The 27916-nt window shown below is 40.8% G+C and overlaps 1 protein-coding gene across 7 annotated transcripts in view; it reads left to right on the top strand.

Annotated features, from left to right (window-relative positions):
* Positions 1–27916, top strand: part of EYS (eyes shut homolog) — a 471327-nt gene that overhangs the window by 35795 nt on the left and 407616 nt on the right. For all 7 annotated transcript variants that reach the window (XM_083495822.1, XM_083495824.1, XM_083495825.1 and 4 more), the window contains 2 exons: positions 3603–3800; positions 7985–8106. In XM_083495822.1, coding sequence (XP_083351948.1) covers positions 3603–3800; positions 7985–8106 — 320 coding nt within the window. The remainder of the gene's footprint in view (positions 1–3602; positions 3801–7984; positions 8107–27916) is intronic.

Below are 27916 nucleotides of genomic sequence, written 5' to 3'. Positions count from 1 at the left end.
CAGCATGACCACAGGTGATATAGTTGAGGAACAGCTGGAGGGCCACATAGGTTCCCTACCTCTGCTATACACACTTACCTGGAAGTCCCATTGTCCTCAATGGGACTTACTTGTGTTGTTGGCATGTATAGGGTTGTGGGGTTAATGTCTTAGTTCTGGGAGCTAATTGGATCCATCTATTTCCTTGGATGGACAACATAATTGGTTTGTCACCCCGCTGCCATAATTGAGATGCAAGAAGCAGGTCTTTCAATCAGGTAACTATATATATTTATGGGATTTATATCTTGCACAAATGATCAGCAGGGCGGGTCACCAGTGCATAAAGTACAATAAAACAATAAAATAGAGTTAGAAACATATTGGCACATCCAGATACCACATAACGCCCAACATATTGAGAAGGCTTGTCTAACGGCCTGGAGTCCTGGAAGGAGGGAACTGTGTGCTCCACAAGTGGGATGCCTTTGCAGAGAAAGCTCTTCAGCCTTCAACTCATAACAAATATAAACTCTTGACCTCTAATCTATAAGCAGGACACTGCAGGGGGGGGGAACCAATGTTATGTGAGAATGGTATCTTTTCTTCAAAACATAAGGTTCAACAGTGGTATTTGTAGTATTTTGGGAAGTGATTCCCTAGGGGAGGGGAAGAGAACACAGGTGACACTGGACTACAACTCCCATCATCCCTGTCCATTAGCCATACTTGCAGGGGCTGAATTCAACAGGTTCCCTGCCTTCTCCCTGTAGCATGGATCTGCTAGGAACTTTAAAAGGCGTATGTCTCATGAACCCCACCCTAAAAATCCTAAACTTTGTATTTCTCTCGGGAGACATGGGGCTGCTAACAAGGAATCTAAGAAGTGCCATCATAAAACTACACGTCCCAGACTTCCTTGAGGGAAACCCGTGGCAATAATGCTAAAACACATTTAGTTTATAGTACAGATGGAGCCTTAAAAGTGATAAAAGGTAATAAAACAGGGGGGAAATGTCTCACAGAAGCACCATATGAGATAATATTGAACATGAAGATAATAGTATTCCGGTAATAAGTAGTACCTAGAGATTTGGCAGCATTAACTTTTTTCCCTATTAAAATTATTTTGCTAAATAATAACAAACAGAGTTCACCAGGGAGTGTGTCAGCTTCTTTTTAATTAGGTTTTTATCCACCAGGAGTGCTTTGATTCTTCATTTTTTTTTCTATTGCATTATGCTTTCTGACTAAAGTGAAAATCTAATTTACTTATTTCATGTAACTCATAAATCACAGAGATGCTGAGGATTCTTTTTTTAAAGATAGAAGTACAATAAAAAAGCTGCGGGGAAGCTGAAGTTTTGAGACATATCTCATTAGAGCTTTTACTTTCATTTCCCTTGAAATATCAATCTTTATTGTAGTTCATATCCTAGTGGGTACAACCATGTATCTCTAAATTCCTTTGTCTTGTGAGGCACGATGTTTCCATCTAACACTGAACTTGAGTGGCCTCAATTGTTTAAGTTTGGAACACAGAGGGGATATACAAAAATAATTCAATGGTGTCTGCATACTCAGGGGGACTCCGCAGGTAGGCAGAACTATGTAGGTTTGTATATTAAAATATATTCAATATTGTCTGACTTACATAGTCACTAAAATCTGCATATTGTGTCCTCAGGAAACTATAGCTCATACACAATGTGGTGGCTAGGTTATTGACAGGTGACAGTGTCTGAGGACATAAAACACCATTGTTTAAAGGCAATGCTACAACTTGGGGCCAGATTATCTGAAGGAAAACCTTCTAAACAGATTTATGCAGTCAATAAGGTCATTAATATAGGCCCTTCTGGTAGTGTCCATCTGGTGATGTCCAAGAAAGGGGCCTTTTCTGTGGTGGCACCGACTCTCTAGAGTAGGCTTCCCCCAGAAATAAGGCATGTACAGTACCAAGATCAGCACAATTTCAGAAAAATGATGAAAACATGTCTATTCGTGGTGGCTATTGGCGTCTAACACTATAAAAGATCAACAATTTTTTGACTGCTTGGTAGGATTTGATTATTTTAATTGTATATTGTATTATAACCACCTTGAGATGCACTTGTTAAAGAAAAATGGTCCAGCTAAAAGGAAGGGTGAACATAGCTCTAAGAGAGGGTAAAATGAATTACAATGAATCTCTACAGATACGAAAATAGGCATTATAGGTAAATTAGCCCTGAATGAAAGACATCTTGTTCATGATTATTCCATTGCGTGTTCAGACCCAGAGACCTCCCCCCTAAATAAAAACACATTTGACTCAAATTCTAGTTTTGCTTTTTGGCAGAATTTAGGCCACAGCTTTATTGATTACAGAAAAGTGAGTGGTTGCATAGGCTCTGGTTCGACTAGCTCCCTACACCCTTGCAGGTAGCGCTGACCCAGAGCTCGATCATAGGTCAGCAAAGGGTGAACACCTGAAGCAGGTGAAAAGCCTGGGAACAGACTCTGTTCACTCTCCAGATGCTCCCCTGGACTCAGGGACTCTCCGGGGTTGACCAAACCAAGTTGAGTCCCTGGATTCCTTTAATGGAATATATTTCACATAGGGATGGTGAGACCGTTCTCTCAATATTGTGGATAACCATAATATTTTAAGACACAGGCAAATACATGCTTCAGCAGGAAATTAATTTCAAGTACATAAACTCTATTTCAAGTACATGAACTCTACTCATAGGAAAACGTTGGAATTTGGCAAAGTATCTTTCTGAGCCAATCAGATTATTGGGTCCAAAAGCCACACACACAACCAATGGAGAAGGACGTACATCATTCCTGAGTTACAGACACTGCTCAGGCTATGTGACATATAGTGGTACCTTGCTAGTCAAACACCTTGGTTCTCAAATGCTGAAAACCCAGAAGTAAGTGTTCTGGTTTTCGAATGTTTTTCGGAAGTCAAACATCTGATACGGCTGCCGGCTATTGTTTCTGGGGCGCCTGCACCAATCAGAAGTCGCGCCTTGGTTTTCAAACATTTTGGAACGGGTTAAGTTTGAGAACCAAGGTACCACTGTATTTGGTGCTTTTGTTTTTGCGTTTTTCTTTTTGAGGCTTTTTTGGTTAATTTGTTTTTGTGACTACAAACACTGTCTTATTTATTTTATAGTACAGTACATTGATTATTGCTGTCATTTTATGGATCAATGGTCTTGTTAGGTAGTAAAATTCATGTTAAATTGCTGTTTTAGGGGTTGTTTTTAAAAGTCTGGAACAAATTAATCTGCTTTGCATTACTTTCTATGGCAATGCGCGCCTTGGTTTGTGACACTGTTTAAATGTTTGTTTATCAGATTTAAAAAACAACAACCCGTACATCTTAGTTTTATATGCATAGGCTACAGAGAAAAGAATTACTTTCTTGTTTCTAAAACTGAAGAGCAAAGAAATTTCCGGATTTGTATTTTATTTTATTTTTTGCATGAGTAGGGGGAGATAAAAGGATAAGAAAAGATTTTGTGCCAAGTGTCTTTAATTAGTTAACTTAGGATACAATACGGCACAGGATAGGTAACAACCAGTTTATTAGTTAAATGGTGCCAACTTTTGTCTTCTTTTCATTCCAGGTTTTAATTGTGAATTCAGGCCCTGTGAGGGAGGGAATCCCTGTGAGAACGGAGCAGTGTGTCTGAAAGAGACGGACTTGGCTGCCTTTCCCCTTGGATTCCGGTGCCAGTGTCTGAAGGGCTTTGAAGGCCCACGCTGTGAGATCAACGTCAACGAGTGCAGCTCCAACCCTTGCTTCCATGGATATTGCTACGATGGTGAGTTTGGTATTTGTTTCTCCTTTTCGTGCAACCCTCACAGCTGCATTTGAGACATTTCAGGGAGATCAGCAGATAACGCTATCCAGTACGTGTGCCCTGGAAACAACTTTGCATCCTATTCCTGAAAGAAGGGGACTTTGCCAAGATGTCTCATTTCCTGGCACAGAGGTTTATCTTTCCAGAGGTCACCATTGAAGCTAATGAGAAATTCTAATGAGATGATTTTTTTTTTTAAGTTGTCTCATCCGATGCTTCAATTAGCCCAAATGCCTTTTGTGCAATATATTTGATGTTGGGTAATTTTCAGGTGCTCAGAAACAGCTCCTCTGAGCAAGGAGGCACTGTTTGCAGTGAGTTTAACAAATAGGTTTGAATATTGCATTAAAATGAGATCAGGGCTGAGAAAAGCAGGGTGCTTGTCCAGTGGGGTGGGATGGAGAGAGAAAAAGTCCTGTACCATGTTTACCAGAGTTTAAATCCCCGTGTGCATTTCAGCTCTCACGTTTTTTAAAGAAATGGAAGGATTATAAATATTACCGTTAAATCTTTATTATGGAACAAACAAGGGAAAACCAAATATGAAGGGAAGTATACTTTGTATATTTCATTTCATGAACTGATTGGAAATGGAAAAAAGTGTTTGTTGAATAGAGGTAAGACACAAGTTCCCATTAGATCTAAGTAGTAGAATTTTAGGATAATTTAGTGCCATCAAAATCAACAGAATTAAGTCGGTTTATTATACTGTAGTTGTTCAGACAGAGGTAGACAGTGGACTAAGATGTTAGGTTACTGTTTAGAATTGCTAACTTTAAAGGGGAACAGCATGTCTATGTCCTCAGAATCTTCCAAAACCTTATTCCAAATAAATTATATTATAAGCAATAATGTTGTCAGAAGCATCAGTCACTGTTCTGTAAACTCTAACCATAGATTCAAAGGTATCCATACTTTACATTCCCTGGGCTTATTAGTACAGTGCTCCATAAATCTGAGCTTGGTCAGTAACTTAGCCATTGTTTCTCTTCCTCTATGGGTTTTAAATACTGTAGATGGAGTGCCAATTCTGTTGCGAATTCTGTGGAAAAAGAGTAAAGAGAACCACAGAAACATTTGTAATGGTTAAACTCATGGCTGAGTCATCTGCCCATTTCTGACATGGTACAAACTAGGGTTGTCAGTGAACTAGGCCCAGAAAGCAATTCACAGGCACCAAGCAAAGGGGATGTGAACTTATAAATTCCCCAACTGCTTCTCTTGTTTGGATGGAAGAATTGTTGTCCTCCTTGCCTGATAAAGGTTTTGCCTTTGATGGTGGTGAAGTCCCACCATCTGTAGAATTGGTTTGGGTACAGCCTCACTTCATGACTGAATGTGTCTTAATATTTTGGTGAAGAGGCTTTGCTAGTAGTATGATGAGATACCATCATTGTAGCAGAGCCCAAACTGCTAATGGTCTTGTGGTTATAGGTTTAGAGTTTTTCTTTTGTGAGGAGTATTCAAGTTACTCAGTAACAAAGAAGGAGGGCCATAGCCCAGTGGTTAGAACTTCTTGACTAAAGATTTCCTTCTATTCCACTTCTCTCTGGGATGCTCACCTTCACCAAGCACACGGATTTGCCCCCAGTGTTGGGCTCAGTAACGCCTTCTTACTTTTTTCTGAAATATAATGCCTCAAATCTTGAAACCTTCCCTCATGAGAAAGTTGCTCCGGTTACTTGATCACTTTGACTTCCCCTTTCTGTCTGTCCAGGTGGATATTTGTCTGACATGCTCCATTTTCAAGTTATATATATTGAACCATTTTATTTAACTAGGAACATAGGAAACTGCCGTATACTGCATCAGACTAGTGGTCCATCTAGCTCCCTATTGTCTATACCAGGGGTTGTCAACCTGGTCCCCACCACCCACTAGTGGGCGTTTCAGGAGTCTAGGTGGGTGGTAGGGGGTTGTACGGCACAAGCTGAATCCTCCTTCCATTGAGCACTGGTGGGCGGTAAGGAAGTTTTACCATCAAGAAAGATGTATTATTGGGCGGTAGGTATAAAAAGGTTGACTCCCCCGGGTCTGGCAGTAGCTCTCCAGGTTCTCTTCCAGCCCTACCTGGGCATGCTGGGGATGGGACCTGGGGTCTTTGCATGCAAAACAGCTGCTCAACCATTAAGCCCTTCCTCAAAAGCAGATTATTTATTTATCTAACAAAATGTATATACTGCTTGATTGTAAGAAAACCTCTAAGTGGTTTACAAATTAAACAAATTCATGGAGGATAAGAATAACAATGGTTACTAGCTGTGGAAAAAAGGAAAGAAGCTTAAATTTCCATAGATGTGGATATTCAGCATATATATATATATATATATATATATATATATATATATATATAATAAATTATTTGAAAGCTTACCCTTCAGGTTCAGATTTGAGTATCCGTGGAAGTAAATAACTATTGAGATTTGATAGACAAGTTAAAAAGGAGGTGAAGTGCTTTGCTTTAGCTCCATCTTAAAACTGTGAATTAAGAAAAATCCAAGCGTCTTGGGGAAAAAAATAGTATTGGAACAAAGGGCTCCAAGCATTTAATGAGAGTAATAGCAGTTACATGTGCTGAGACTGAGTGACAGCCTAGATTACATGGTAAATCTTAGAGATAATGAAGAACCCAGGGACCTGTGTGAGGCTATAATAAATCTATGCCTGTAAGAACTGCAATCATTGCTGTCACCGGGTCCCTTGTATAGATGTAACTCTCCAAAGATACTTCTCTCTTTACATCACTAATGATGAAAAAGAGGAAGGACTGATTGTTAGCTTGGGAGGGGGCAAGAATGAAACATGGAAACTCATGAGAGTAGCTGATCAAGGCTGTCAAACCTCAGCCCTTGAGCAGTTTCTTTTAAATAAAGTGGCACAGTGTGAAAATGGCACCTCCAGATAATAAATGTTTCTTTCCATGTCTATTTCTTTTAAAAATAACAGATGCAAAATATCAAGGGCACAAGTTTTTTTTCTTTTCCCCAATAGAAGAGATGCACCTCGGGGGAGGGATTTTTGGTGTGTGTGGAGGGGAATACCTGGAAGGGAAAGATGGACACCTGCCATCTAGGAAAACATCCAGCAACTGAACATCAACTGTAAAGCAGTTTGTGTTAGTTTTATATTAGCACTGTGTTGAAATCTGCCCTGTTGTTAAGTCAGGTGGGGCCATGTAGGAATTGGCTACTGTGTTGGGTTCAGAACATCGCGGTAGATGCACTCTACTCTGTGATGTCCCAGTCAAGATACTAGATTCAGGTAGGTAGCTGTGTTGGTCTGACACAGTCAAAATAAATAATTTTTTTTTAAAGGGTGGGGTTTTTCTCAGAAGGGTAGTAGGAGATGGGTGATTGGCTCAATGGTTATGATAAACTTGTTGAGGAATGTTAACGACTGTCATTTGCATACTATCCCTTGCTTTTCCCTGTAGGACTAATTGCAGTTGTTAACAGTCATCAACAGTCATCAACCCAACCCTCCCACTATATATAAGGGTCTGGTGACTTCTGTTTCAATGTATCTGAAGAAGTGTGCATGCACACTGAAGCTTATACCCAGAACAAACTTAGTTGGTCTCTAAGGTGCTACTGGACATTTTTTTTAATTTTTATTTATTTATCCAGTCAAGATAGTTTGGGATGGGAATTTCACCCAGTTTTCTTCATAGGAATGGATAAGAGCAGTTAATTCATAAGGGGGGTGGGTAAAAGCGGAGAGCATTTGGGAACATAACTGGTGTGGAGCTAAATTGCTTTTACACCTGATGGCCCTAATGCTGAAGATGGGGCAGAGCACGAGAGTGTACCCTCTTCTCAAATTTGGTGGGTTACTTAATTGTCATGAATGGCTGCTGATGTCATTATCTCCTGTATCAGAAATCCAGTTTGCCTGTGTATGATATACCTTCTTTTCATTTCAGTGACGATTACACAATGCTGTTTCAATTCCCGCCCCCCGCCCCCCGCCCCTTGCTTGTTCTCTCTTTCCATTTCCATTGCCCTTTATATTTCTGGAGAAAATAGGACTACATTTCTAGGATTTATGTGCTATCTTTATTTAAGTGTTTTGCAGTTCGAGTTACAATCTAACTTTGTACAAAATGTGATTGACCTGCTTCCCCCCCCCCCCTTCACACACTGCAGTTGTTGACGGCTTCTACTGCTTGTGCAACCCTGGGTACGCAGGACAAAAATGTGACCAAGATATTGATGACTGCCTCGTTAACGCATGCAAACACAATTCTACCTGTGTGGATCTCCATTTGGTTAGTACACAGTAAGCATTTCATTTTTGCTTTTGGCGGAGGGGGGAGGAGTGTGCTACGGTGACCTGTTGTATGTGCATGTACTAAAAACTAGACTCCCTTAGTGCATAGCCTTCCAAGAGGACAGGAAACAAAACACTTTTTCATTCTTGTACTTCAGGGGTAGAGAACTCGTTTTCAGTGTGGTGGCCACATTCACATCTGGGCAACTGTCTGGAGACAGGGATGGGGGGCACATTTCATTGGTTAGTGGGGTTAATGGAGCAATTAATGTGGATTTTACCAATGTACAGTAGGTAAGTTTCTACAGAAGCTCTCACACCCCTATTTTACATCCAAGAAGGACGTACTCCAGCCAGGTTAGAACAGTCAAGAATGATGCGAAGCACGTCTAGTGTGGTTGTGGATGGGGAGAGGGTGTAGCAGTTCGAAAGCACACCAAAGTGCAAGTAGAAAAATAGGTACCGCCCCAGCAGGAAGGTAAACAGCATTTCTGTGCGCTGCTCTGGTTTCACCAGAAGTGGCTTAGCCATGCTGCCCACATGACCTGGAAAAACTGGGGACAAACATCGGCTCCCTCGGCCAGTAAAGTGAGATGAGCGCCGCAACCCCAGAGTCGTCTGCGACTGGACTTAACTGTCAGGGATCCTTTACCTTTACCTTTTTACTACCTCCTTAATGCATTACCAAATGACACTTACGTGATTTATCTTTCTCCTCTCTTGGGAACAGTATCCCGGTGAGAATCTACAAAAAAACAAGAACGGGGGGAAATTACTTGCATGAATGGTGCTTACTTCTCCCTGTGCTTACAGTCTCTCTTTTCTTCTACAGCTAAATCTTGCCATAAAAAGCCTAATTCACTTCCATTTACAGCATCATATCTTAGATTTGTTTTCTTCGTGTGTCCCGAGAGGCTTTTTGTTGTTGTTTTCTTACCATCACTCAAGTCTATCCGTTCTCCTTCTACAGTAATATGTCATATTCCTCTGTCAAAAACATATACCATTTTGTTTTAAATGGACTGTGACATAGTTAGAAGATCAATAAAATCCCCACTGGGTCATCATTCCCGAGAAAGCTGGGCCAGAGGGGGGGGAGAGACATAAGAACACCCTCCCCTCAGAGCTTTTTTTCAATATAGAAATAGAAACACACACACACACACACACACACACACACACACGGTTTAGCTTTATTTGGAGTATGCCATTTATGATGCTTTTGGTTGGCTTTTCACCTAATAATGCTGTTGTTGTTTTTTGTAGCATAACATCATTGTGCACTATAATCACTTTAAAAATAACTGTTATGGACAAAGAGCATTTAATTGTTTTCTTTTTGTCAGATATATCCTTTGTTGGGTATTTGACTTTCCTAGATGTGCAATTCAATCATAATTATAAATGCAAATAAATATCAAGACAAAAGCCTTCTCCTAGATCTGGCGTTTATAGTGCAATCCTATACATGTCTCCTGAGAAGTAAGTCCCTTTGAGTTCAGTGTTGTTTCCTTCTAAGTAAGTGAGTATAAGATTACATACTTAAACACTAGAATGAATTGCATTGCTCATATTTGCTACCACTGCATACACCATAAAATCAGTAATGAACTAATGGAAGGTGAAAGGTTGTGATAAAAGGCAACCTTTCAATCTCTTCTTAGGGATTTTTTTGTAGGCTTGGTTTTGTTCAGTATTTTGTTTGGTGACCTTAGAGAGGGGTGGAAGACTGTGATAAAGAGAATAAATCTGAGAATGACACTGCTAAGAGCATTAATAATGAGGAAGCCAACTAGGAAGCCATGCAGGATTAACAGTTTGACCTTGTGAACTAAAGTAACAGATCTTAAATTCAAGAGTTCACAATATAAGGTCCTGGGCCTGGGGACCAATAATGGTCATTTTCACTGTTAGCCGGGCAACCTGACTGAAGGGAAATGGGGTGTCTTGGTACTGCTTAATCAATAATAAGCAGCCACCAATATGATGTTTCTGCCTTGAGGGCAAAAGCAACTATTGATTGTGTTATGTAAGGCATTTCTTGTTGGCATAGGGAAGTATATTCATACTTTTGAACAGGAGAAGGATAGGACCTCACCTGAAATGATATCATCCCACTGAGTGATTGGGAGCGAAGGCGACAATATTCTTCCTTTCTCATAACAGAAGAACTCAAGGTCTCTCAATAAAATTGATTGGCAATAAATTCAGGGCAGATAAAAGAAAGCTCTTCACACAGAGCATCATTAACTTATGAAATTTGCTGCCATAGATGTGGTGATAACTGCTGCCTTATATAGCTTTAAAATTGGTTTAGGCAAGTTTTGCTGATCCATCAGGGTTCACATCCCAGTGTTGGAAACCCAATGTGCAAATAGGGAAGCACTCTTCACTGAGCGCATATTAGCTGGGGAGTGCATCTGGTACACATAGCATCGCCAAGAGCACAAAACTTACACATATTTTGTGGGAAACAAATTGATGTGGCATACGAATTGAAACAATACTCTGGATTGAGCAACAGAGTGCCGGCATGTTGTCTTGCAGTGAGGGGCTGTGCTTAATGCCTTTTGGCACAGTCCAGCTTTGTGATTGTAACAGTGGTGGTCCTCAGCTAGCAAGATTTATCTGCTGTCATCTGCTATTTATAATACATAAGAGATAAAACAGAATGTGATGTTGGGGGAGTCCAGTAGTGCACTCTGCTGAGAAAGGGATGAGTTAATGCTCAGTTTATTTGTTTTGTATGCATAGGTTCCTTCCATGGGGGGCGGGGGGAGGAAATATTTTGGAATTGCTCTCCTTGCCTTTCTCCTGTACACTTACATAAATGTAAAAAAATTTCAACAGATATGAAAATAAAAATTGTTTTCCGGCAACCAAATCCTTTTTTTACATTTACTCAAAGTAAGACAGGCTGTTCAATTAGTCTTGCTTCTAAAAGAGGGTTGTAGGATTGTAGCTGAACCATTGTACTGAAATCATTCATCAAGGATATACATGGCCCATTGTCTTTATGCTCTGTAGGGATACTAAAACCTGACTGGAAGGAAGAAGATCGATGCCACTGAGATCAGTCTGCCCACCTGTGTTTCCTATAAAGGGGACAATGGTGAACCAGTGCAGTGGTGTTATTTTTGCAGCAGTAAGAACCATTTGTCTAATGCCTTTTAAAACAATTTATGGCATCTTGTATGTATGTGAAGTGCATGGTGTTCACTTGTACTGTCAATGTGATGGATTAAGGCAATGCCATAGCTGAAGTATGAGAGCAGATTAAAGGGATGTGGTACTTTCATCTGGAAAATAGAGGAGTGGTCACCAAAGCAAGCTACTACATCATCCTGTGACAAAACACTATATGACACAGGCTGACTTTGCTATGTTTATTAATATTCTCACTGAAAAAAAGGATAGTAAGAAATTGCTGAGAAAGAAAATCCTGACTAGGTGAAGCAAAACCAAAAGGAGATAAGATGACCAAGTCAAGAGACCAGTTGATGGGGGAGAGCCAGTTTTCCTCCATCTTGTGGAGGGCAATAGGGATGAAAGAGTTTAGCCCCTCCCCACTTGCATGTTGATTTTACACATGGGTAAAATCCTTGAAGAGTCCTCATGTTAACTCCCTGTGATGACCCATCCATCTTGACCATCATTTCTTGCCAAAAGTATGACAGAACATGACCAGGCTCTCAACTCCCTGCTCCTATACAGAGCTATGGGGAGAACTACTAAAGCTTCTGTTTGGCACGCTGGTGGAAGAGACTTAAAGAGCCCTATGCTCATGCATCAGCGTGCAGTACTGCTGCTTATGTGACATAATGACTGAACTATGCTCAGTCACTAATAGTGCTGTTTACTTATGGGAGTGGGGTGGAAGGAGAATCCCTTCTGGTGATACAGATTCCTGTTGGTTTTTGAAAGAAGGCACACTGACTGAGATTGGGTAATCTTTACTCCTTCTCTAATAGGTCATCCTTAGCCAGCACTGAGATGACACCCTTTTTCTGTCACATAAGTATCAAGCTTTCAGTCCATTCTAGGACTTTGCAAAAGCAAAGTGGCTGGTCATGTGGCCAATAGAAACAAGGGATAATCATGCTTGGAAATAGCCACAGATTAGTATGTCTCACCTCCTAGTTGGCATCCTTCTTTTTAGTAAGAGTTAAATTTTTGAACCAAGCAAGGTCAGTGGTACTGCCTCCATTCTGACTTCCCCAGGCTGATACACGAGCAAAGGGCTGTTTCATTCTCCCTCACCAGTATGTCCAACAAAGGCTTTGGTAGAGTTTTCCACTTATCTCTGTTGTGGAGTACAGAGTTGAAGAACCTTTTGCCTTGGTTTGTATGAGACTAAGTGACTGAAATGCTGAAATACTGTGCCAGACTGAGTGTCCAGCCTACCATTTACCTCTCCCTAGTGTGAGCCACTGTGGGGTGGGATTATTGCTTAGACTGAGTATATATGTGATGGAAACTCTTAAGTGACTGTTTTGTCATTGTAGCAAGGTCACAATATTTTTCTTCATTATTCCACTGAAATCACTTAGTGCTAAAAATACCAGTTACCAAGTTCCTGTTTCCTAGCCTGCACTGCTTGCATCTGACATATTACATATATATGCTGCAAATGTTTTTTAAAAATGGTGTTCCGTTTCAGCCATGTGACTCCCAGAAATCCCTGAGAAATTGCACAGCTCTTTGAAATTTATCTCATGTAGTTCATTTTTGTAGCAAGAGCTGTTTTTGAAGACTTGGTGCTGGTGAGTTGTTGAATAGTAATGCCTCAAGGTGCCTTTATCTTACTCAGTACTATGGATTTATTTCACCCATCTAAACTGAAGCAAAAGGATCCATAGGCTCTTAAGACTAACATTGGAACACATTTTCTGTGACATCCAAAATAGTGTTTTTCTGATTTATTAGTTATAGTGATGATATTTTATTCTATAGCAAACTGTGCGATAAATGGAAAAAGAAATTGCATAAAATGCACATAGAAATCTAATAGATGACAGAATAACAGGGAAAATAAGAGGAAAATCAGATGGGAGCCTTGAAACTTTACCCTCTTCTCAAACTGCAGCATCCCATACATCAAATTGGTCATAAATAATAGAAGAGAAAATTCTACTCTCTTGGTAGTTTAGCCCAAGTTACTATCTCTGTTAAAACAGTCATACCTATTCAGCAATGTGGCACATTCTGGTGGACTGAAATATGTTTCCAGGGCAAAACATAAACATGGACTGATGTGTTGTGAGGCTTCCTCTGCTGTGTGCCCCACAAGTCCTCAGAAACCCAACCTCTCTCAACACCAGAGCTAGTGAACTCTTCAGATTCTCCTGCTGGAATTTTTTCTCATCATTTTTGAGGGAAATATTCTTGTAAAAGTTCTTTCTCATCATTGGACCTCTTGTCTATCACATGGCTCTCCTTGTTTAGTGTAATGAACACTAGAGAGCCTTCAAACTCCTGCCTTTCTTTGTTTCCTCTCATCCAGGCCAACTAAAGCTTTGTTGCATAATGTTCTCTCCCTTCTGCTCCTTTCCTTGCCCAGCTTCTAGGTCTCCTCTTTCTGTACCATCACCCAAACTCCTACTTCTTAATAGAGTTCAGCCGGTAGGCCTGCGTCTCGTAACTTCCAGCCTTACTGGTCCTCTTTACTGGCTGTTTCTGCCAGTGGCCTCTCACCCTCTTGCACACGCTTCTTATCTTCCTAGTTCTCAGTGCTTCAAAGCCCATACAGCGGCTGGCTCTGTGGTCCTTCCCTCTTATTACTCCAGCTTGTCTGTTTATCTCTCTCTCGCTATGAATTTGGAACCACCACTTCTGTCCTGCCTGTGGTTATTTTATCCTTACATGGGTGAGGCATGTCAATGAGCTGAAAGTTGTTTCCTCAACACTCAGCTTCCCAGCTGTGCTTCTCCTTTCCTAGGTCAATTAGCAGCATGCAATGGCAGCTTCTCTGTTACCGCCACTCCTAGTCCTCGTACAGTGGTACCTCGCAAGACGAATGCCTCACAAGACGAAAAACGCACAAGACGAAAGAGTTTTCCGTTTTTTGAGTCATTCCGCAAGACGAATTTCCCTATGGGCTTGCTTCGCAAGACGAAACGTCTTGCGAGTTCTTGCGAGTTTGTTTCCTTTTTCTTAAAGCCGCTAAGCCGTTAATAGCCGCTAAGCCGCTAATAGCCGCTAAGCCACTAATAGCCATGCTTCGCAAGACGAAAAAACCGCAAGACAAAGAGACTCGCGGAACGGATTAATTTCGTCTTGCGAGGCACCACTGTACAGGCAATGGATGTGCTGGGCAAATATGAGGTTAGTTTGTTTTTTATTTATGTATTTATTTTTATACTCAGTTGAAGCAAACTGGGCACCACAGTTCAAGAAGGACACTGACAAACTGGAACGTGTCCAGAGGAGGGCAACCAAAATGGTCAAAGGCCCGGAAACGATGCCTTATGAGGAACAGCTAAGGGAGCTGGGCATGTTTAGCCTGGAGAAGAGGAGGTTAAGGGGTGATATGATAGCCATGTTCAAATATATAAAAGGATGTCACATAGAGGAGGGAGAAAGGTTGTTTTCTGCTGCTCCAGAGAAGCGGACACGGAGCAATGGATTCAAACTACAAGAAAGAAGATTCCACCTAAACATTAGGAAGAACTTCCTGACAGTAAGAGCTGTTCGACAGTGGAATTTGCTGCCAAGGAGTGTGGTGGAGTCTCCTTCTTTGGAGGTTTTTAAGCAGAGGCTTGACAACCATATGTCAGGAGTGCTCTGATGGTGTTTCCTGCTTGGCAGGGGGTTGGACTCGATGGCCCTTGTGGTCTCTTCCAACTCTATGATTCTATGATTATAGATTCTATATGCAGTGTTCTAGGTTGAATACAAATTAGTTTGATTGAGAACACAATAAAAACAAGTGTGAGAGAAGTAATTCTTTCATATATGGTGGCTGTGGCCTAAATTACAGAGATTTCAGAAGGATAGTTTAGATTTTTATTTTTGCTAACTCAACTAGATGTTGCCGTATTTTAATAACATATACACAACTGCATATACTAGGAGAGAGTGCACAAAAATGTATATATGAATAAAATAACAAAGAAAAATGCATTATATTGGTCAAGACTGCATTATAAAATGTCTACATTACAGGGGGGGATGCAGTGAAGTGTTGACAGATATTCATGAGGGGAAAGTTCACAAACTGATGCAGAAAGATGGAGAACTGGTAGGGTGGTGGGGGTGAGAATCCAAAATTGCCAGATTTCCCCATCCCCCATTGGAAGGACATTATTCAGAACATTCTATGGCCGATGTGATTTTCCACTGACTTATCAGCAAGTAAAAATATCTGTTGCCAGCTTTCAGTCCAGAATAAAAAGCCATTTGCCTTTTCCTCATCATTTTCTAGTCCAAAGCTTTTATTCTGGTGAAACAACAGTGTGCATGTAAGCAAAAGGCTTTCACAGCCTGGTTCTGGCTTCACAACCTGCTCTGCAGGAGTCTCAAAGCCACATTCCTACTGCACCGATAAGGATTAACACATTGACAATACATCCTAACCAGATTTCTTTATAGGCTGGGGGGGGGGGCAACATTAAACTTATGTACCAGGTTTGACACTCATGAAGCCACATGGCAATACTCCCAAAGCTTGCTTCCCCACCCCATCATCTCTCTCTCTCTCTCTCTCTCTTTGTCAAAATATGTTTGAATTCCAGATGTGTTATCTCTCCATGCAAGGAAAGACTGCAGAGAGGAATCACAAGGGATAGATTGTGAGCAGGAATCAATTTATGTGCGCTTTCTTTTTCTTACCTGGCAGAGGCACCCCAGTCCCCCTGAAGAACTAATTTGTGGAGAGTTTCATTTATTCTCAATTTCTTCCTCAGGAAGCAGCAAGCAGACAATGTGGTGTTGTCAAGCAGCCAATGTTTTGTTAAGCATCTCCCAGTCACTTGGCATCTTTTTCTCTGATTCTGTTAAATGGGCCAGTGATTTTTCAGTAGGCACCAACCCAGCTGAACATATGGAGAAAATTCTAGACCACTGGTATACCACCACAAAATCTGAACATCGAGACTGATTAATGAGGGAGGGAATTACAGCCAGCATATTCCACACTGGAGTAGGAATCATGCTTATCCATCCTGCAGGCTTTGGCTAGGATAACTAAAACAAAATAACAATTCTAAATCTAATTAGTCTATAGGCCATGGCCCTGTTTACATTTTAGAAAATGAAAATCTTAAGAGCTTGGTGGATTTTAAAAATTATTTTCTTACCTACCATCCTACCAAATTTCCCTTGATTTTTGGAGAATGAGGTACTATCAAATAGGACACACAGTTTGCACTGTGAGGTCTTGGTGTTTTTACTGAATTAACTTGTAATGATTACATCATCTGTTACCACCTGCCATATCTACTACAGCCAGCTGCATCTTTCCTGAGTGCCTGTTACATTGACCAAATAGGCACCTGATAGTACTTATGATCCAAGTTCAATCATAAAGATCCAGAGTGAGAATAGATATCTAACATGATCTATCTAGTATATGCACTTCTTAGACTTGTTCCATTCTGTCTCAGACACAGCTGTAACCAGAGATGGTTCCCTGCCATCTCAACATGTTACAGGTGGGTAGTGCACACTAACCCTTTTCTTATCTTAACTCCCTGTTCTTGGCTTAGCACTCCCACATCCCTGCCAGTTGCTTTCTCTTCTTTAAGGTTTCAGGTGTGTTGTTTGCAGACCGATCCTCTGCCTGTTGAGTCATAGTAAACAATTGCTATTTCCTGAGCATATTAACAAAGTTTGCCTGTCTAGGTCATTTTTCTTTGCCCAAATTGCTCCCTGCTGCAGGGTTCCAGTTAGGCTGTTTGAACAGGTGAGCATGCACCTGGACTGTTGCTTGGGAGTAGAGATTTGGGCATAGAAAATGAATATTGACAGACTTCTGCTAATACGCTCAAGGACTAACTGTGGGTCCACAGACAGAGGCATGTCCTCTGAGGCAGCATCAGAACCATCCTGCGCACAGCAAGCAAACCAGAAATGCTTTGCATCAGTGATAAAGCAACATCAATTTCCTTGGCATCATTCTCAGGAGTATCAAGTGAAGGTAACATTTCAGAGACTTCTTTCACCCCCTTCGTCCAAATGACAAAGAAAGCAACACAGGAGAGAGACCAGATTATATAACTGCTGACCTGATTGTCTCCACAGAATTTCCTGTGGGAGTAAGCAAGTCCACTGGTGGGCTTGCAACCCAGTCAGAATCATGAAGAAGCATCAGTTGTTGAACTAGAACTTCCCTGTAGGAAAATGTGCATGCAGTGGTCAGAATTTCCACAAGATCTGCAAACCCCCAAAAGAGGACCCCCCATTCATCTCGCACACGGAGGTGCTACTAGCTTACTGAACACAATCTTGGCTTTTTCATGACTCCACCTGCAAGCACACAAGAAGGGCTAAGTGTATAAGCCAGTATTGACCCATTTCAGTAAATTATTGTAGGCTGGAATGACTCACGCTTGCTAAGGAGTAACCTCCACTGAACAGTGGAACTTGTTTTCAAGTGGGCATGCATGGAACTGTGCTCTAGTGGTATCAGACAGCCATATCTGCTGACTATTAGCTCTAATCTGGAGTTGGCTACAATAATTTTGTTGTTGTTGTTGTTGTTTAGTCATTTAGTCATGTCTGACTCTTCATGACCTCATGGACCAGAGCAGGCCAGGCACTCCTGTCTTCCACTGCCTCCCACAGTTTGGTCAAACTCCTGTTGGTAGCTTCGAGAACACTGTCCAACCATCTCATCCTCTGTTGTCCCCTTCTCCTTGTGCCCTCAGTCTTTCCCAACATCAGGGTCTTTTCCAGGGAGTCTTCTCTTCTCATGAGGTGGCCAAAGTATTGGAGCCTCAGCTTCACGATCTGTCCTTCCAGGGAGCACTCAGGACTGATTTCCTTCAGAATGAAGAGGTTTGATCTTCTTGCAGTCCATGGGACTCTCAAGAGTCTCCTCCAGCACCATAATTCAAAAACATCAATTCTTCGGCGATCAGCCTTCTTTATGGTCCATCTCTCACTTCCATACATCACTACTGGGAAAACCATAGCTTTAGCTATACGGAGAATAGGGCAAATTTACCTGAACAGCATTTTAGGTTTATGGCTCTGTTACAGAATTGTGTTTCTTTTCTTGCTTTATTCAGTATGAAGAATGGGTTGTTTTTCTGTGTAGTTTTGATAAAGGAATGCAATACTGGATACTTTTATTTTTGCTTAGAACTAAACTTTAGGCCACCTTTGACACTAGCATTGCTCCTGCAAAAATAAATAAATCACAACGTCAACAAAGTATCACTTCACCTAATACATCCACAAAGGATCTAAAGTGCAACCAACTGTGTACTAGCTTACACACACAGTTCCCTACAAGGAGGGTAATACTGGTTTTTTGGTTTTTTTAAGCAATCACATCCTTATGTGGACAATAGAACTTTCCCAATGTCAAAACTTTGGATTTTGTACTCAGTATATTTATATACATGAAGCCACAAAGCTGACCATTTGAGTTAGCACTCAAACCGGCTTCATGGCAAGACCTGTTATATGCTGGAAAAAATTGTTAATCTTAATTCTTTCTGAACTATTAAGCCTTATAGCCTTTTAAGCCATTTTGCAAACATTAAGGGCATGGACAGAGCAATCTTAACCTCTGATCTGCACTACTGGTAAAGATTAGTATTTGAAGGAATTGTCCCTCTGCTAGTGGCGTGGCTATTGGGGGCCTCCCCTGCACCCATCAAATGAGACTCAGAGTGCATGCTACCACTGGTGATGGCTAACATAAAGTCACAAAATGGGGCACTTGGGGGGCAAAGCAGGATTAGGGATGGATCTACTGAATCCTAAGTCAGTCAAGTTCCTGAAGACTACTGTGGCAGCCTGGAGCTGGCACAACAACATAGGTAAAACAAAGCAATACACATTCTACCTTGGCAGGCAGGAGTGATCAGGGCTCTGAGCACAGTGGGGAGAAAATCTGGGCTCCCCACCCCCCACCTCACCTCATTTAGGATTGTTTTCTAAGAGATTTACAACCAGTCACTAATCCTCTCTCCCCACTGACCTCCCCCACCAATGCTCCCAGAATATCCATTCCTGAGGATCTGATGTTCCTCTGGAACAGCATGGCATATGGCAGAGAGGGCTGCAGTAAGTAGGGGAAATCCACAAAGGACAGGAACAGAGGCAGATTTAGGGGAGTGCGACTGATTCGGTTGCACTGGGTGTGGCACTGCAGGGGGTGCCACAACTATGATGTAGAATGGAAGGTGAAAGGCAGGGGGCACTGAATTTTGACATCACTACTGTCAGGAGCCTTGTCTTATGTGAGCAGAAGCACTTTCCACTAGTGCAGGGGTCAGCAAACTTTTTCAGCAAGGACTTGTCCACTGTCCCTCAGATCTTGTGGGGGGCCGAACTATATTTTTTGGGGGAAATCAACGAATTCCCACAAATAACCCAGAGATGCATTTTAAATAAAAGCACGCATTCTACTCATGTAAAAACACCAGGCAGGCCCCACAAATAACCCAGACATACACTTTAAATAAAAGGACACATTCAACTCATGTAAAAACAGGCTGATTCCCAGACCATCTGCGGGCTGGATTTAGAAGGCAATTGGGCTGGATCCAGCCCCCGGATCTTAGTTTGCCTACCCATGCACCAGTGCAAAGCCACCATGAGATGAAATAATTTACAAATAACATCCATAATTCTTAATGCCTCTGTTCATATTCTTGCTTCTCTCTCTCTCTCTCTCCCCCCCCCCCCGTGTGTGTGTGTGTGTGTGTGTGGATTGGGAAAGAACAATTAACAGATTATTGAATTTGTGTCTGGTTCATTTCCCTGAAATATCATTGTCATCTACTGGGCTTTATTTATTAATAAACCCAATAGATGATGGAAATCACGAGCAATCCTGGCTTCGCCATTCCCTGTTCTTATCTGCAAACAAATGGTCTCTCTGTGTGTTTAATAAAATATCAAAACAGCAAGATGCTTCAGTGCGCTCCATTATCTCATGACTTCTCCGCGTACAACATGCTGAAGAGTTTCTTCCTGTGTGTTAGCTTTTTAAGAGACTGTACACACATTATGTATATTATGAGGTAAAGAGCGAGTACAGTACTTGAAAGCATTTTGTGCTATATAGGAAAAAATTGCTTCTTTTGAGCCTCGGCATGCATAAGCAGACACCCTCTGTCTACCAATACACTGCTCAGCAGCATTCCATTGATCAAAGGAAATATTATGCAGTCACAATAGTACCTGTATAGTTGAAGTGGATAGGTCAAACTTCATTGTACCATTGTAAAGCATGAATGCTGTAAAACTTAACAGAATGGAGATGATTTCTCCAACTTCCCGAAATTGTGGCATACAGTAGCTACACGTCGAGCATTATAAGTAACCAAATTTGAGACGGATCCATTAAGAAATAGCTCAATTTACCTTTTAGGGCACAGAATGTACTTGCCATTTCCCCCTTGTTCATTTAGCACTCATCCAGACTTCCTTTTGTGCTGCGTTTCTGGGCACAGCTCTGGGCTTTAAAGCTGTATGTCCAAGCAGTTCGCTTTGTTTTGTTTTGTTTATTTTTAGCACTGAATAGGAGTGAACAGCAACCAGGTTTTCTGCGGATTGCCATATGTTCCAATTTAGCACTAAAGAGCAGGCTTTTCAGGGGAAAGTGGTGGGGCAAAGGGAAAACCACTTGGACCCATGATTTCTAGGCATGGGAGAAGCAGAAGGGTGAACAAGCTGTTAGTTATAGTCCTAGTGATATTAAATAAGAAGGGGAAATCTTGCCACTCCTAAGTGCCCAGCTTCCCACTGCTGAAGTGGGGGGGAGGCTTGTCACTGCTGTTATTTACTTCCATACACTAACCACCACATATCAATATACAGTACAACATCTGGGATGGGGAAGCAATGGAGCTCTATATGCATGAGTATGTAGATTACCTGCAAAGTCTTGAAATAAATGGCATGTATTAACCTCTGCAGAGGTGAGTTTCTTCAAAGTGAAGAATTCCTTGTAAGTGTAAGACATCTGGCAGTTCTTTGGAGAAGTTATTTTCAGCTCTGAAGAGGCATTAGTTTGTCAGAGCTCCTTTCATGCCAATCCTGCAGGTGTTTCAGTTAACACAGTATGGACTAATTTAGCTTGTATTTAAGCAAGGACATATGTTTTGCTACTGAATGAATTTGTTACCCAGGAACACTCTCTTGCTTGACAAACATCTCACTTTGCAGTGAAGGTTGATTTCCTTCCTCAGGGAATATCTTTGTTAGGCAGGGAGGGGAATTGATGTTTTATGTGTAAAAGATACCTAGTAGTTATGCTTGAATTATATACAGTAGCCAGCAACCAAGGAATTGTGAAACCAGTTACATGAGCCAAAGAGCACAGGGAAATAAGTGTAAGCAGTTCTCCTACTTCACAGGAAAGGTCGGTTTAGATCAGTTTGGATTGGCCCTAAGTTACTCAGTAAACCTTTGTGAGGATTTGAGCAGATCAAGTTTGTAAGCCCTTGGACCTATGCATCTGAAATTTGGCAGGTTTCTTAGGCAGGCTCACCTCTCTTGGTATGTAGTTTTCATTCCGATGACCCACAAAAAAACCAAGGGTGGGGGAGTGAGGTATTCCTATTTTACTCAGTCCAAAGCTTCAGAGTCTCCCTTTTGCAGAAAAACTTCTACAGCAAGTATGAAGAACTTCAGCAATCCTCATCCCTCAGAATTTGACCACGCTGGGAAATTTAATGCAATTAAGCAACATTAAAAAAAGATAACATTTTAGAAGTGTCCAGTAAAAAAGGTCCCTGACGTATTTATTTTGGCAGGCTTTATCCGCTCTGGAGGGCCTAGTATGCTTACAAATTTCACCCACTTCTGTCAAACATAAACAGTAATAGCCTTTTTGTTATTATTATTTCCCAATAGTGAATGGGGAAGCAGGGAAATGAAGCAGACTCAACACATGAGTTAAATTAGGCAATCTATGAAGCTCCTCAGACTGAGGCAGACTCCTTTAGAACAGAGGTGGAGCTAGCTGCTCCAGCACCTGGAGTGGCATATATACTGTGTACCCGGGGGCGGAGCTAGCTGCCTGCAGGGTCACCACCTGTGGGGCGAGGGTCCCAGGGGGGTGCCGCCCGCGGCAAGAGTCCCAGGGGGCAGGGCGACAATGTCACCCCCCCCCCAGGGATGACACCCAGGGCGGACTGCACCTACCGCACCCTACTTCCTCCGCCAATGCTTTAGAAAGTATCAAATCAACTTTGAAACTGGATCACCCCTAGCCAACACACCAAGCTGGTTACCCCAGTACACTGCCTTGGTTGTCTATGCCATATAGAATGTTGCTTTGGAAAGAGGGGAGACTCCAAAGCAGTTTGTGGAATTTGCTCTGAAACCTTTCCAATGAAGATGACATTTTGGGGATTAGTATACCTTGTTGTTAAGCACAGCGATAACCTGCCTCCATAGAAAGGAGAAAGTTACGATCTTGAGCTGGGTGGGAAAGAAGGAGATGGGAAAGAGGGAGAGATCTATAAAATTCTGGCTTTCTAATTTGTGAACAAAGCTATCCCATGTAACTGCCTAAAAGGGCAGTGGGAAGAGGAAGTGAAAAAGTAACGATGCACATAATATTCGTGCCCAGAGAAAATGACAAGTTTAACGCTTGGACCATTTAGGAGTAGTTTATTGGTAGATGACCCGTCTTGTCAATTTCCTGCTGATGTTTCTGACATTTATTGGTGTGATTATGGTAGTTTAGAAGATGCATGGAACATCAGTGCAACGTAGTTGGTTTTTTTAAAAAAAGAAAAGCACAGCCCATCTGACAAAGGAAGCGCAAACCGTATTTCAGAAACGGTAGGTATAACAGAAATAAATCAAAGAGGTTTGTGTACATGCCTGAAGCCAAGTTAAATGTGGTGAAGCAGCCGGATTTTTCCATTTAGCAGTCTGAGATTTCTTTCTTCAAACTTAATTGCAAAATAAGGGCCAAGTAGCTAGAAGGTTAAAGAGAGACGTTGCAAATTTGAGAAAAGACCCCAGATAGCAGCAGTTATTTTTTGTGGGTATCATTGGGACCAAAAAATACAGTTCAAATTTAAACATTTCCAATTACCAGAAAAGTCATTAAATTGCCTTCATTTGAGAAAGAGTGGGAAACCGAAGCAACCATTTTGTATAAAATAGTAAAACACATTAACTCCTGTAGTCCTGGAAGAAAAAAAATACAGTCTATTTTCTTTTTTTTTAATTGTATCAATTACAATAAAATTTAATATGTATGTGTCTGGCTAGGGGACTTCACATTTTCATTTAATATATTATAGCAGAGAAGATTACATGGGTTTGGACATCTATTTATGGTCCTATTTCTAGTTAAGAAACACAATGCATTCCAGTATATGATTGGTTGCATTTTCTTTCATACTGGATGCCATGCCATTTATATGTTTGTGTATCACATTCTTCTAGCCATGTAGAGGTTGATAGAAAACATCTTCTGCTCTAATTGTCCTGTCAGCTAAAATTACTGTTTCCTCCAAACATGAAAGTTTTCGCTGAAGTTTAAGAGTTCAGTCTTAGGGAATGGATCATAGACAGGATTTCATCCTGTTTAAGTCTTGCTGGTGGTGCTCATCACAGGCCAATTCTGTTTCCTAATAGAATACACAAAACCGTCATTAAATCGTACACGTTCTGTAACATAACATCAAATATACACTTTTTGATGTATTGATCCATAAAACACACAGTTTGTGTGCATCTTTTACATAGAAGACACATTTCAGAGCACTTTTTGTGCACTGGAGCTGCATTGCAGAATCTGGAAAAGTGTGCGCCAAGCTCACTGGGGATTGTGATTCGATATGCAAGGAAATTCAGGCGTGTCAGATTAGGCCAAATTAATTCCTCTTCCCTCCGTCCCTATTCACTCTACTTTAGCCCCTTATGGAATGGACTCCAGACTGTCCTTACATAGTTCAGTCCATAGGATTACCTGGCTTCTTACATAGAGAGATGAAGTCTTCTGTCCGTCCCTCCCCCCCCCAAAAAAATATAGGTACATTGCTGATGCACCAAATCCCTTCATTACACAATTTTGGGGTGTATTTTGGAGAGCCAGAGTAACAGGTTAATGCCAGTATCAGCTGGTGCTGTGGAGTAGGCTTGGGCTACCTGGCTGCCAAATATGGAAGTCACTGCCAATAACTGAGACTGGGAGAGTTGAGGTTAGTGCAGCGCAGGAGTGGGAATATCAGTTAGCTACAACGTTGCATCCGCACAATGCCTACCTCCCTGTTCACCTGTCCCTCGTAGTTACCAGCAGTCAAGTCTGCATTGGAAAGCTGGATAAGCAATGCTGCCCCACCCTGTTCAGCCCCAGTGGTTAATACCTAATTTTAGCCACCCATCCAGGGAGCCATGCTTCAGGGATCTATGGGTTTGAAGGTTTGTCATCATTGTTCTCAGAGTTCCAGCACTCCTTTTTATAGAAAAATAGTGCTGCTTGTTCTGTATCTTCTGAACTGTCATGGTATACTTCTAAATCTTTCTAGATTCAGAGTGATAAATGAATGGAAACTTAAGATTTGGTTTTAGATGGCTGCAAACAAGTTTAGAAGTTTCTCACAATTATTTGAAACGTGATTTCGATCGAAACACATTCTGTAGGAAATGCTTGTTATTAAGATACAGCACATTCTCTTACATCTCCAACCATGTTGATTTGTGTCTGATGTTTGAGGACTTGATATTAGCATGTCCTGTAGATTGTTGTATGCAAAGGTTACCTGTGGGGGATATAGATATGTCTTCATGTTATAGATCTAATGGTTTCTATTCCAGACGTAAGAGTACTAAAGGAAAGGGACAAATGGAATGTGCCGTCAAACAAAAGAGCTTTTCTGGAACACTGCTTTCCTTTTAAATCACTGCCAGGGTCATAGATGTGGGAGCAAATTGAAAGGTTTGGGTGTCCTTGTACGGAGAAATGAATTCTTCTGCATTTGTGTTCAGCTGCTTATTTGTGTAGCTTATGACCTTTCACTATTCACTGAGCAATCGAGGTAAATGTCATATCAGATACACTGATCAAAGCCTCGATATTCTAAAGGTCCCTCAGAATCTGGATTGGTTATTTGGTTTATTTGAACAAATAGCTTGAGGTTATTGTTTTTATTTTGGTTTCTTTTGCTATGCAGGACCTGCCACCTTGAAGCCAACCTTCTTGACATGGTTGCTTTGCCCGTCACTGAATGTGCAAAGGGACAAAAGTAAATAAATAAATACTGAAACTCAAAAAACTTCTGTAAAACAATGCCTCAGCTGTAATATTTATGATCTGGAAATATGCTTCAAACTGTATTCATTTAATTAGTATACATCAGACACCATTTTAAACATTTATTTTCTCAGAATAGGCCCCCAGCCTACCTATTGATCCTAAGAATGGTCCCTTTAAGAGAAATTGCTTTCCTAAAGAGCAAGCTTTAAATGGTCTCATTTCCTCAACAGTTATTTTTTATTATTGTTCTTAATTGTTTCCTGTGGTGTTTTTAATGCTTATATTTGTCACAAGCTTAAAATGTTTATTACTGTAAACCTATTATGCCTTCTGAATGTCCTTACTTTAAGCTATTTCCCCCCCCCCCTTTAATTACTATTTTATTAATCCTATCCAAACGCAATGAAACTTAGCATATTCTACCTCTGCAGAAATGAAATCTGTAAATCTCTCCCTAAAGTCTTGTGTGGATTGAATGTTTTATGTGAATTCTTTTCAGTATTTTTTTAAAGCCATATAGCTCTTCTTTCCATATGAAATACATTTAAACACGGATTCTCTCCTCCCCAAACAAGGAAAATATCATTAAAAAAAAATATAATTGTTTCTTTCATCTTCTTTTATTAAATTCTTTCAATATACAACAACATTTATACAGATAAATAATGAAATATCACACCCTTACCTAGAAGCTGTTATTTAGACAATACATAAATACATAAATGGCCAAATAGCATCAGTTCTTATCCCAAACTACTATTTGGACAATGCAATAATCAATTTAAGTTAACCAAAATGTTCTGTAATGTGAGAGGAGTCCTCCATTTTCGTTATTAGCCATTCAATTACAAAAGAGTCTTTGTGTTTCAGGCCTTGTGCCAATTTCATTTTATTATTTAATTTTTCCACAAGTGCTTTTTGCCATACTTTGCTGTGCCAATTTGTCAGAGAGGCACCTTCTAAATTATTCCAGTATCTCATTATTATGAGCCTGGCTGCTAGTAGAAAAGAACTTATTGGAGGTTTAAACTGTTGCTTAACATTGTCTCCCATTAAAAGATTTAGGTGAGGCCTCCCTGAACGTTTAGAGACATTTCGTCCAGTGATTGCTTTTATTTGGACAAATATTACCACCCATCCACCCAAGAACTGAAGAATTCTGAAGCTCAGAGATAAATAATATCCAGTCTTGTAACCCAGAAATAATCTCCATTCAGTTCATAACATGCGTGTTCTTCCACCCATATAATATCCTTGATAAATTCCAGGAATCGTGTGACTCTTTCTCAAGGATAATTGAAATAATTTAGAAAGCTCTGTTCATCCCTTCAACTTCAACATGTATGAGTGTCATCTTGTGAAGATGAGTGCACTTCTGCATTGTACCTGATACATTAAGGGATCACATGGGTGGACCAGAACTGTTTCCTATCTATGGACAATCTTGATAGCTACAGCTATCTATTCTTAGCAGATTGTAATGCCTGAAAGCATCTGGATGTGATTGCATGTGGGTTCAGGAGAAAGGCCCTTCACTTCACTGTAAATAATTTGCTGGCTCCTAGTCCAATCCAGAGCTTATAATTAACAGTTCACCGCAACTAGTCGATGCACTAAAGCCCATATCAAGCTGAATTATTTCACCCTCTCTGTAAATGGATGATTGACAGATGATTGTAGAAACATAGAATTACCACACATTTTGACATACACACAACCACCAGTGTAGTTGTTGTTTTTTCTGTTCTCTACAAAACACATAGTGTTGAAGCACCCTTGGCAATACGTAATGTCAAGGTCACCATAACCCAAAGTGTTAGTCCAAAATAAGGAAAAACAGAACATTTCTAGTGGACTCTTAAAATGAAAGCCCGGAGGCTCCTCATGAGGCTGGAGGAACATCGCATGACTATAGTTTTATTGTTTTGTTGATTTAATATGCTGTAAACTGCTTTGAGATTTTTATTAAAAATATAAAGCGGTATAGAAATTAAAGAAATAAATAAAACTCAGGGAGACATAGGCTACAATTATAGTGCTCACAAACAACACCAGCCTCTACATTTGAGTCTTAATCCTGCCCAAGGCAGTTGATCTCTTATTTCTTGTATTCCAGTGCTTCCTTCTTGCGCTGCTGATTCTCCTTTATCTTCTTGATTGTCCTTCTTGCCTTGAACTCCCTTCTTGGGTGTAAATTGTGCTGCAAATTCTTATCTAAGGAAGTGTAGGTTTGTCTAAGCTGAAATATATTCCGTGTCACCCCTTTGTCATACTTGCATCCATATTTGAAACCTATTACTTCCACAAACTCTTCCCTTTCCTTCTGCTTCCTTCTGCAAATGGACGTTCAGGCTGTGGTGTGCAAATGGTACGTGCTGTGTTGCACTCTTCATGTGTCTCAATATAAACA

Source organism: Podarcis liolepis, assembly GCF_965112155.1.
Source record: "Podarcis liolepis genome assembly, chromosome: 3".
Lineage (NCBI taxonomy): Eukaryota > Metazoa > Chordata > Lepidosauria > Squamata > Lacertidae > Podarcis > Podarcis liolepis.
This window is presented reverse-complemented; position numbering and strand designations above follow the sequence as displayed.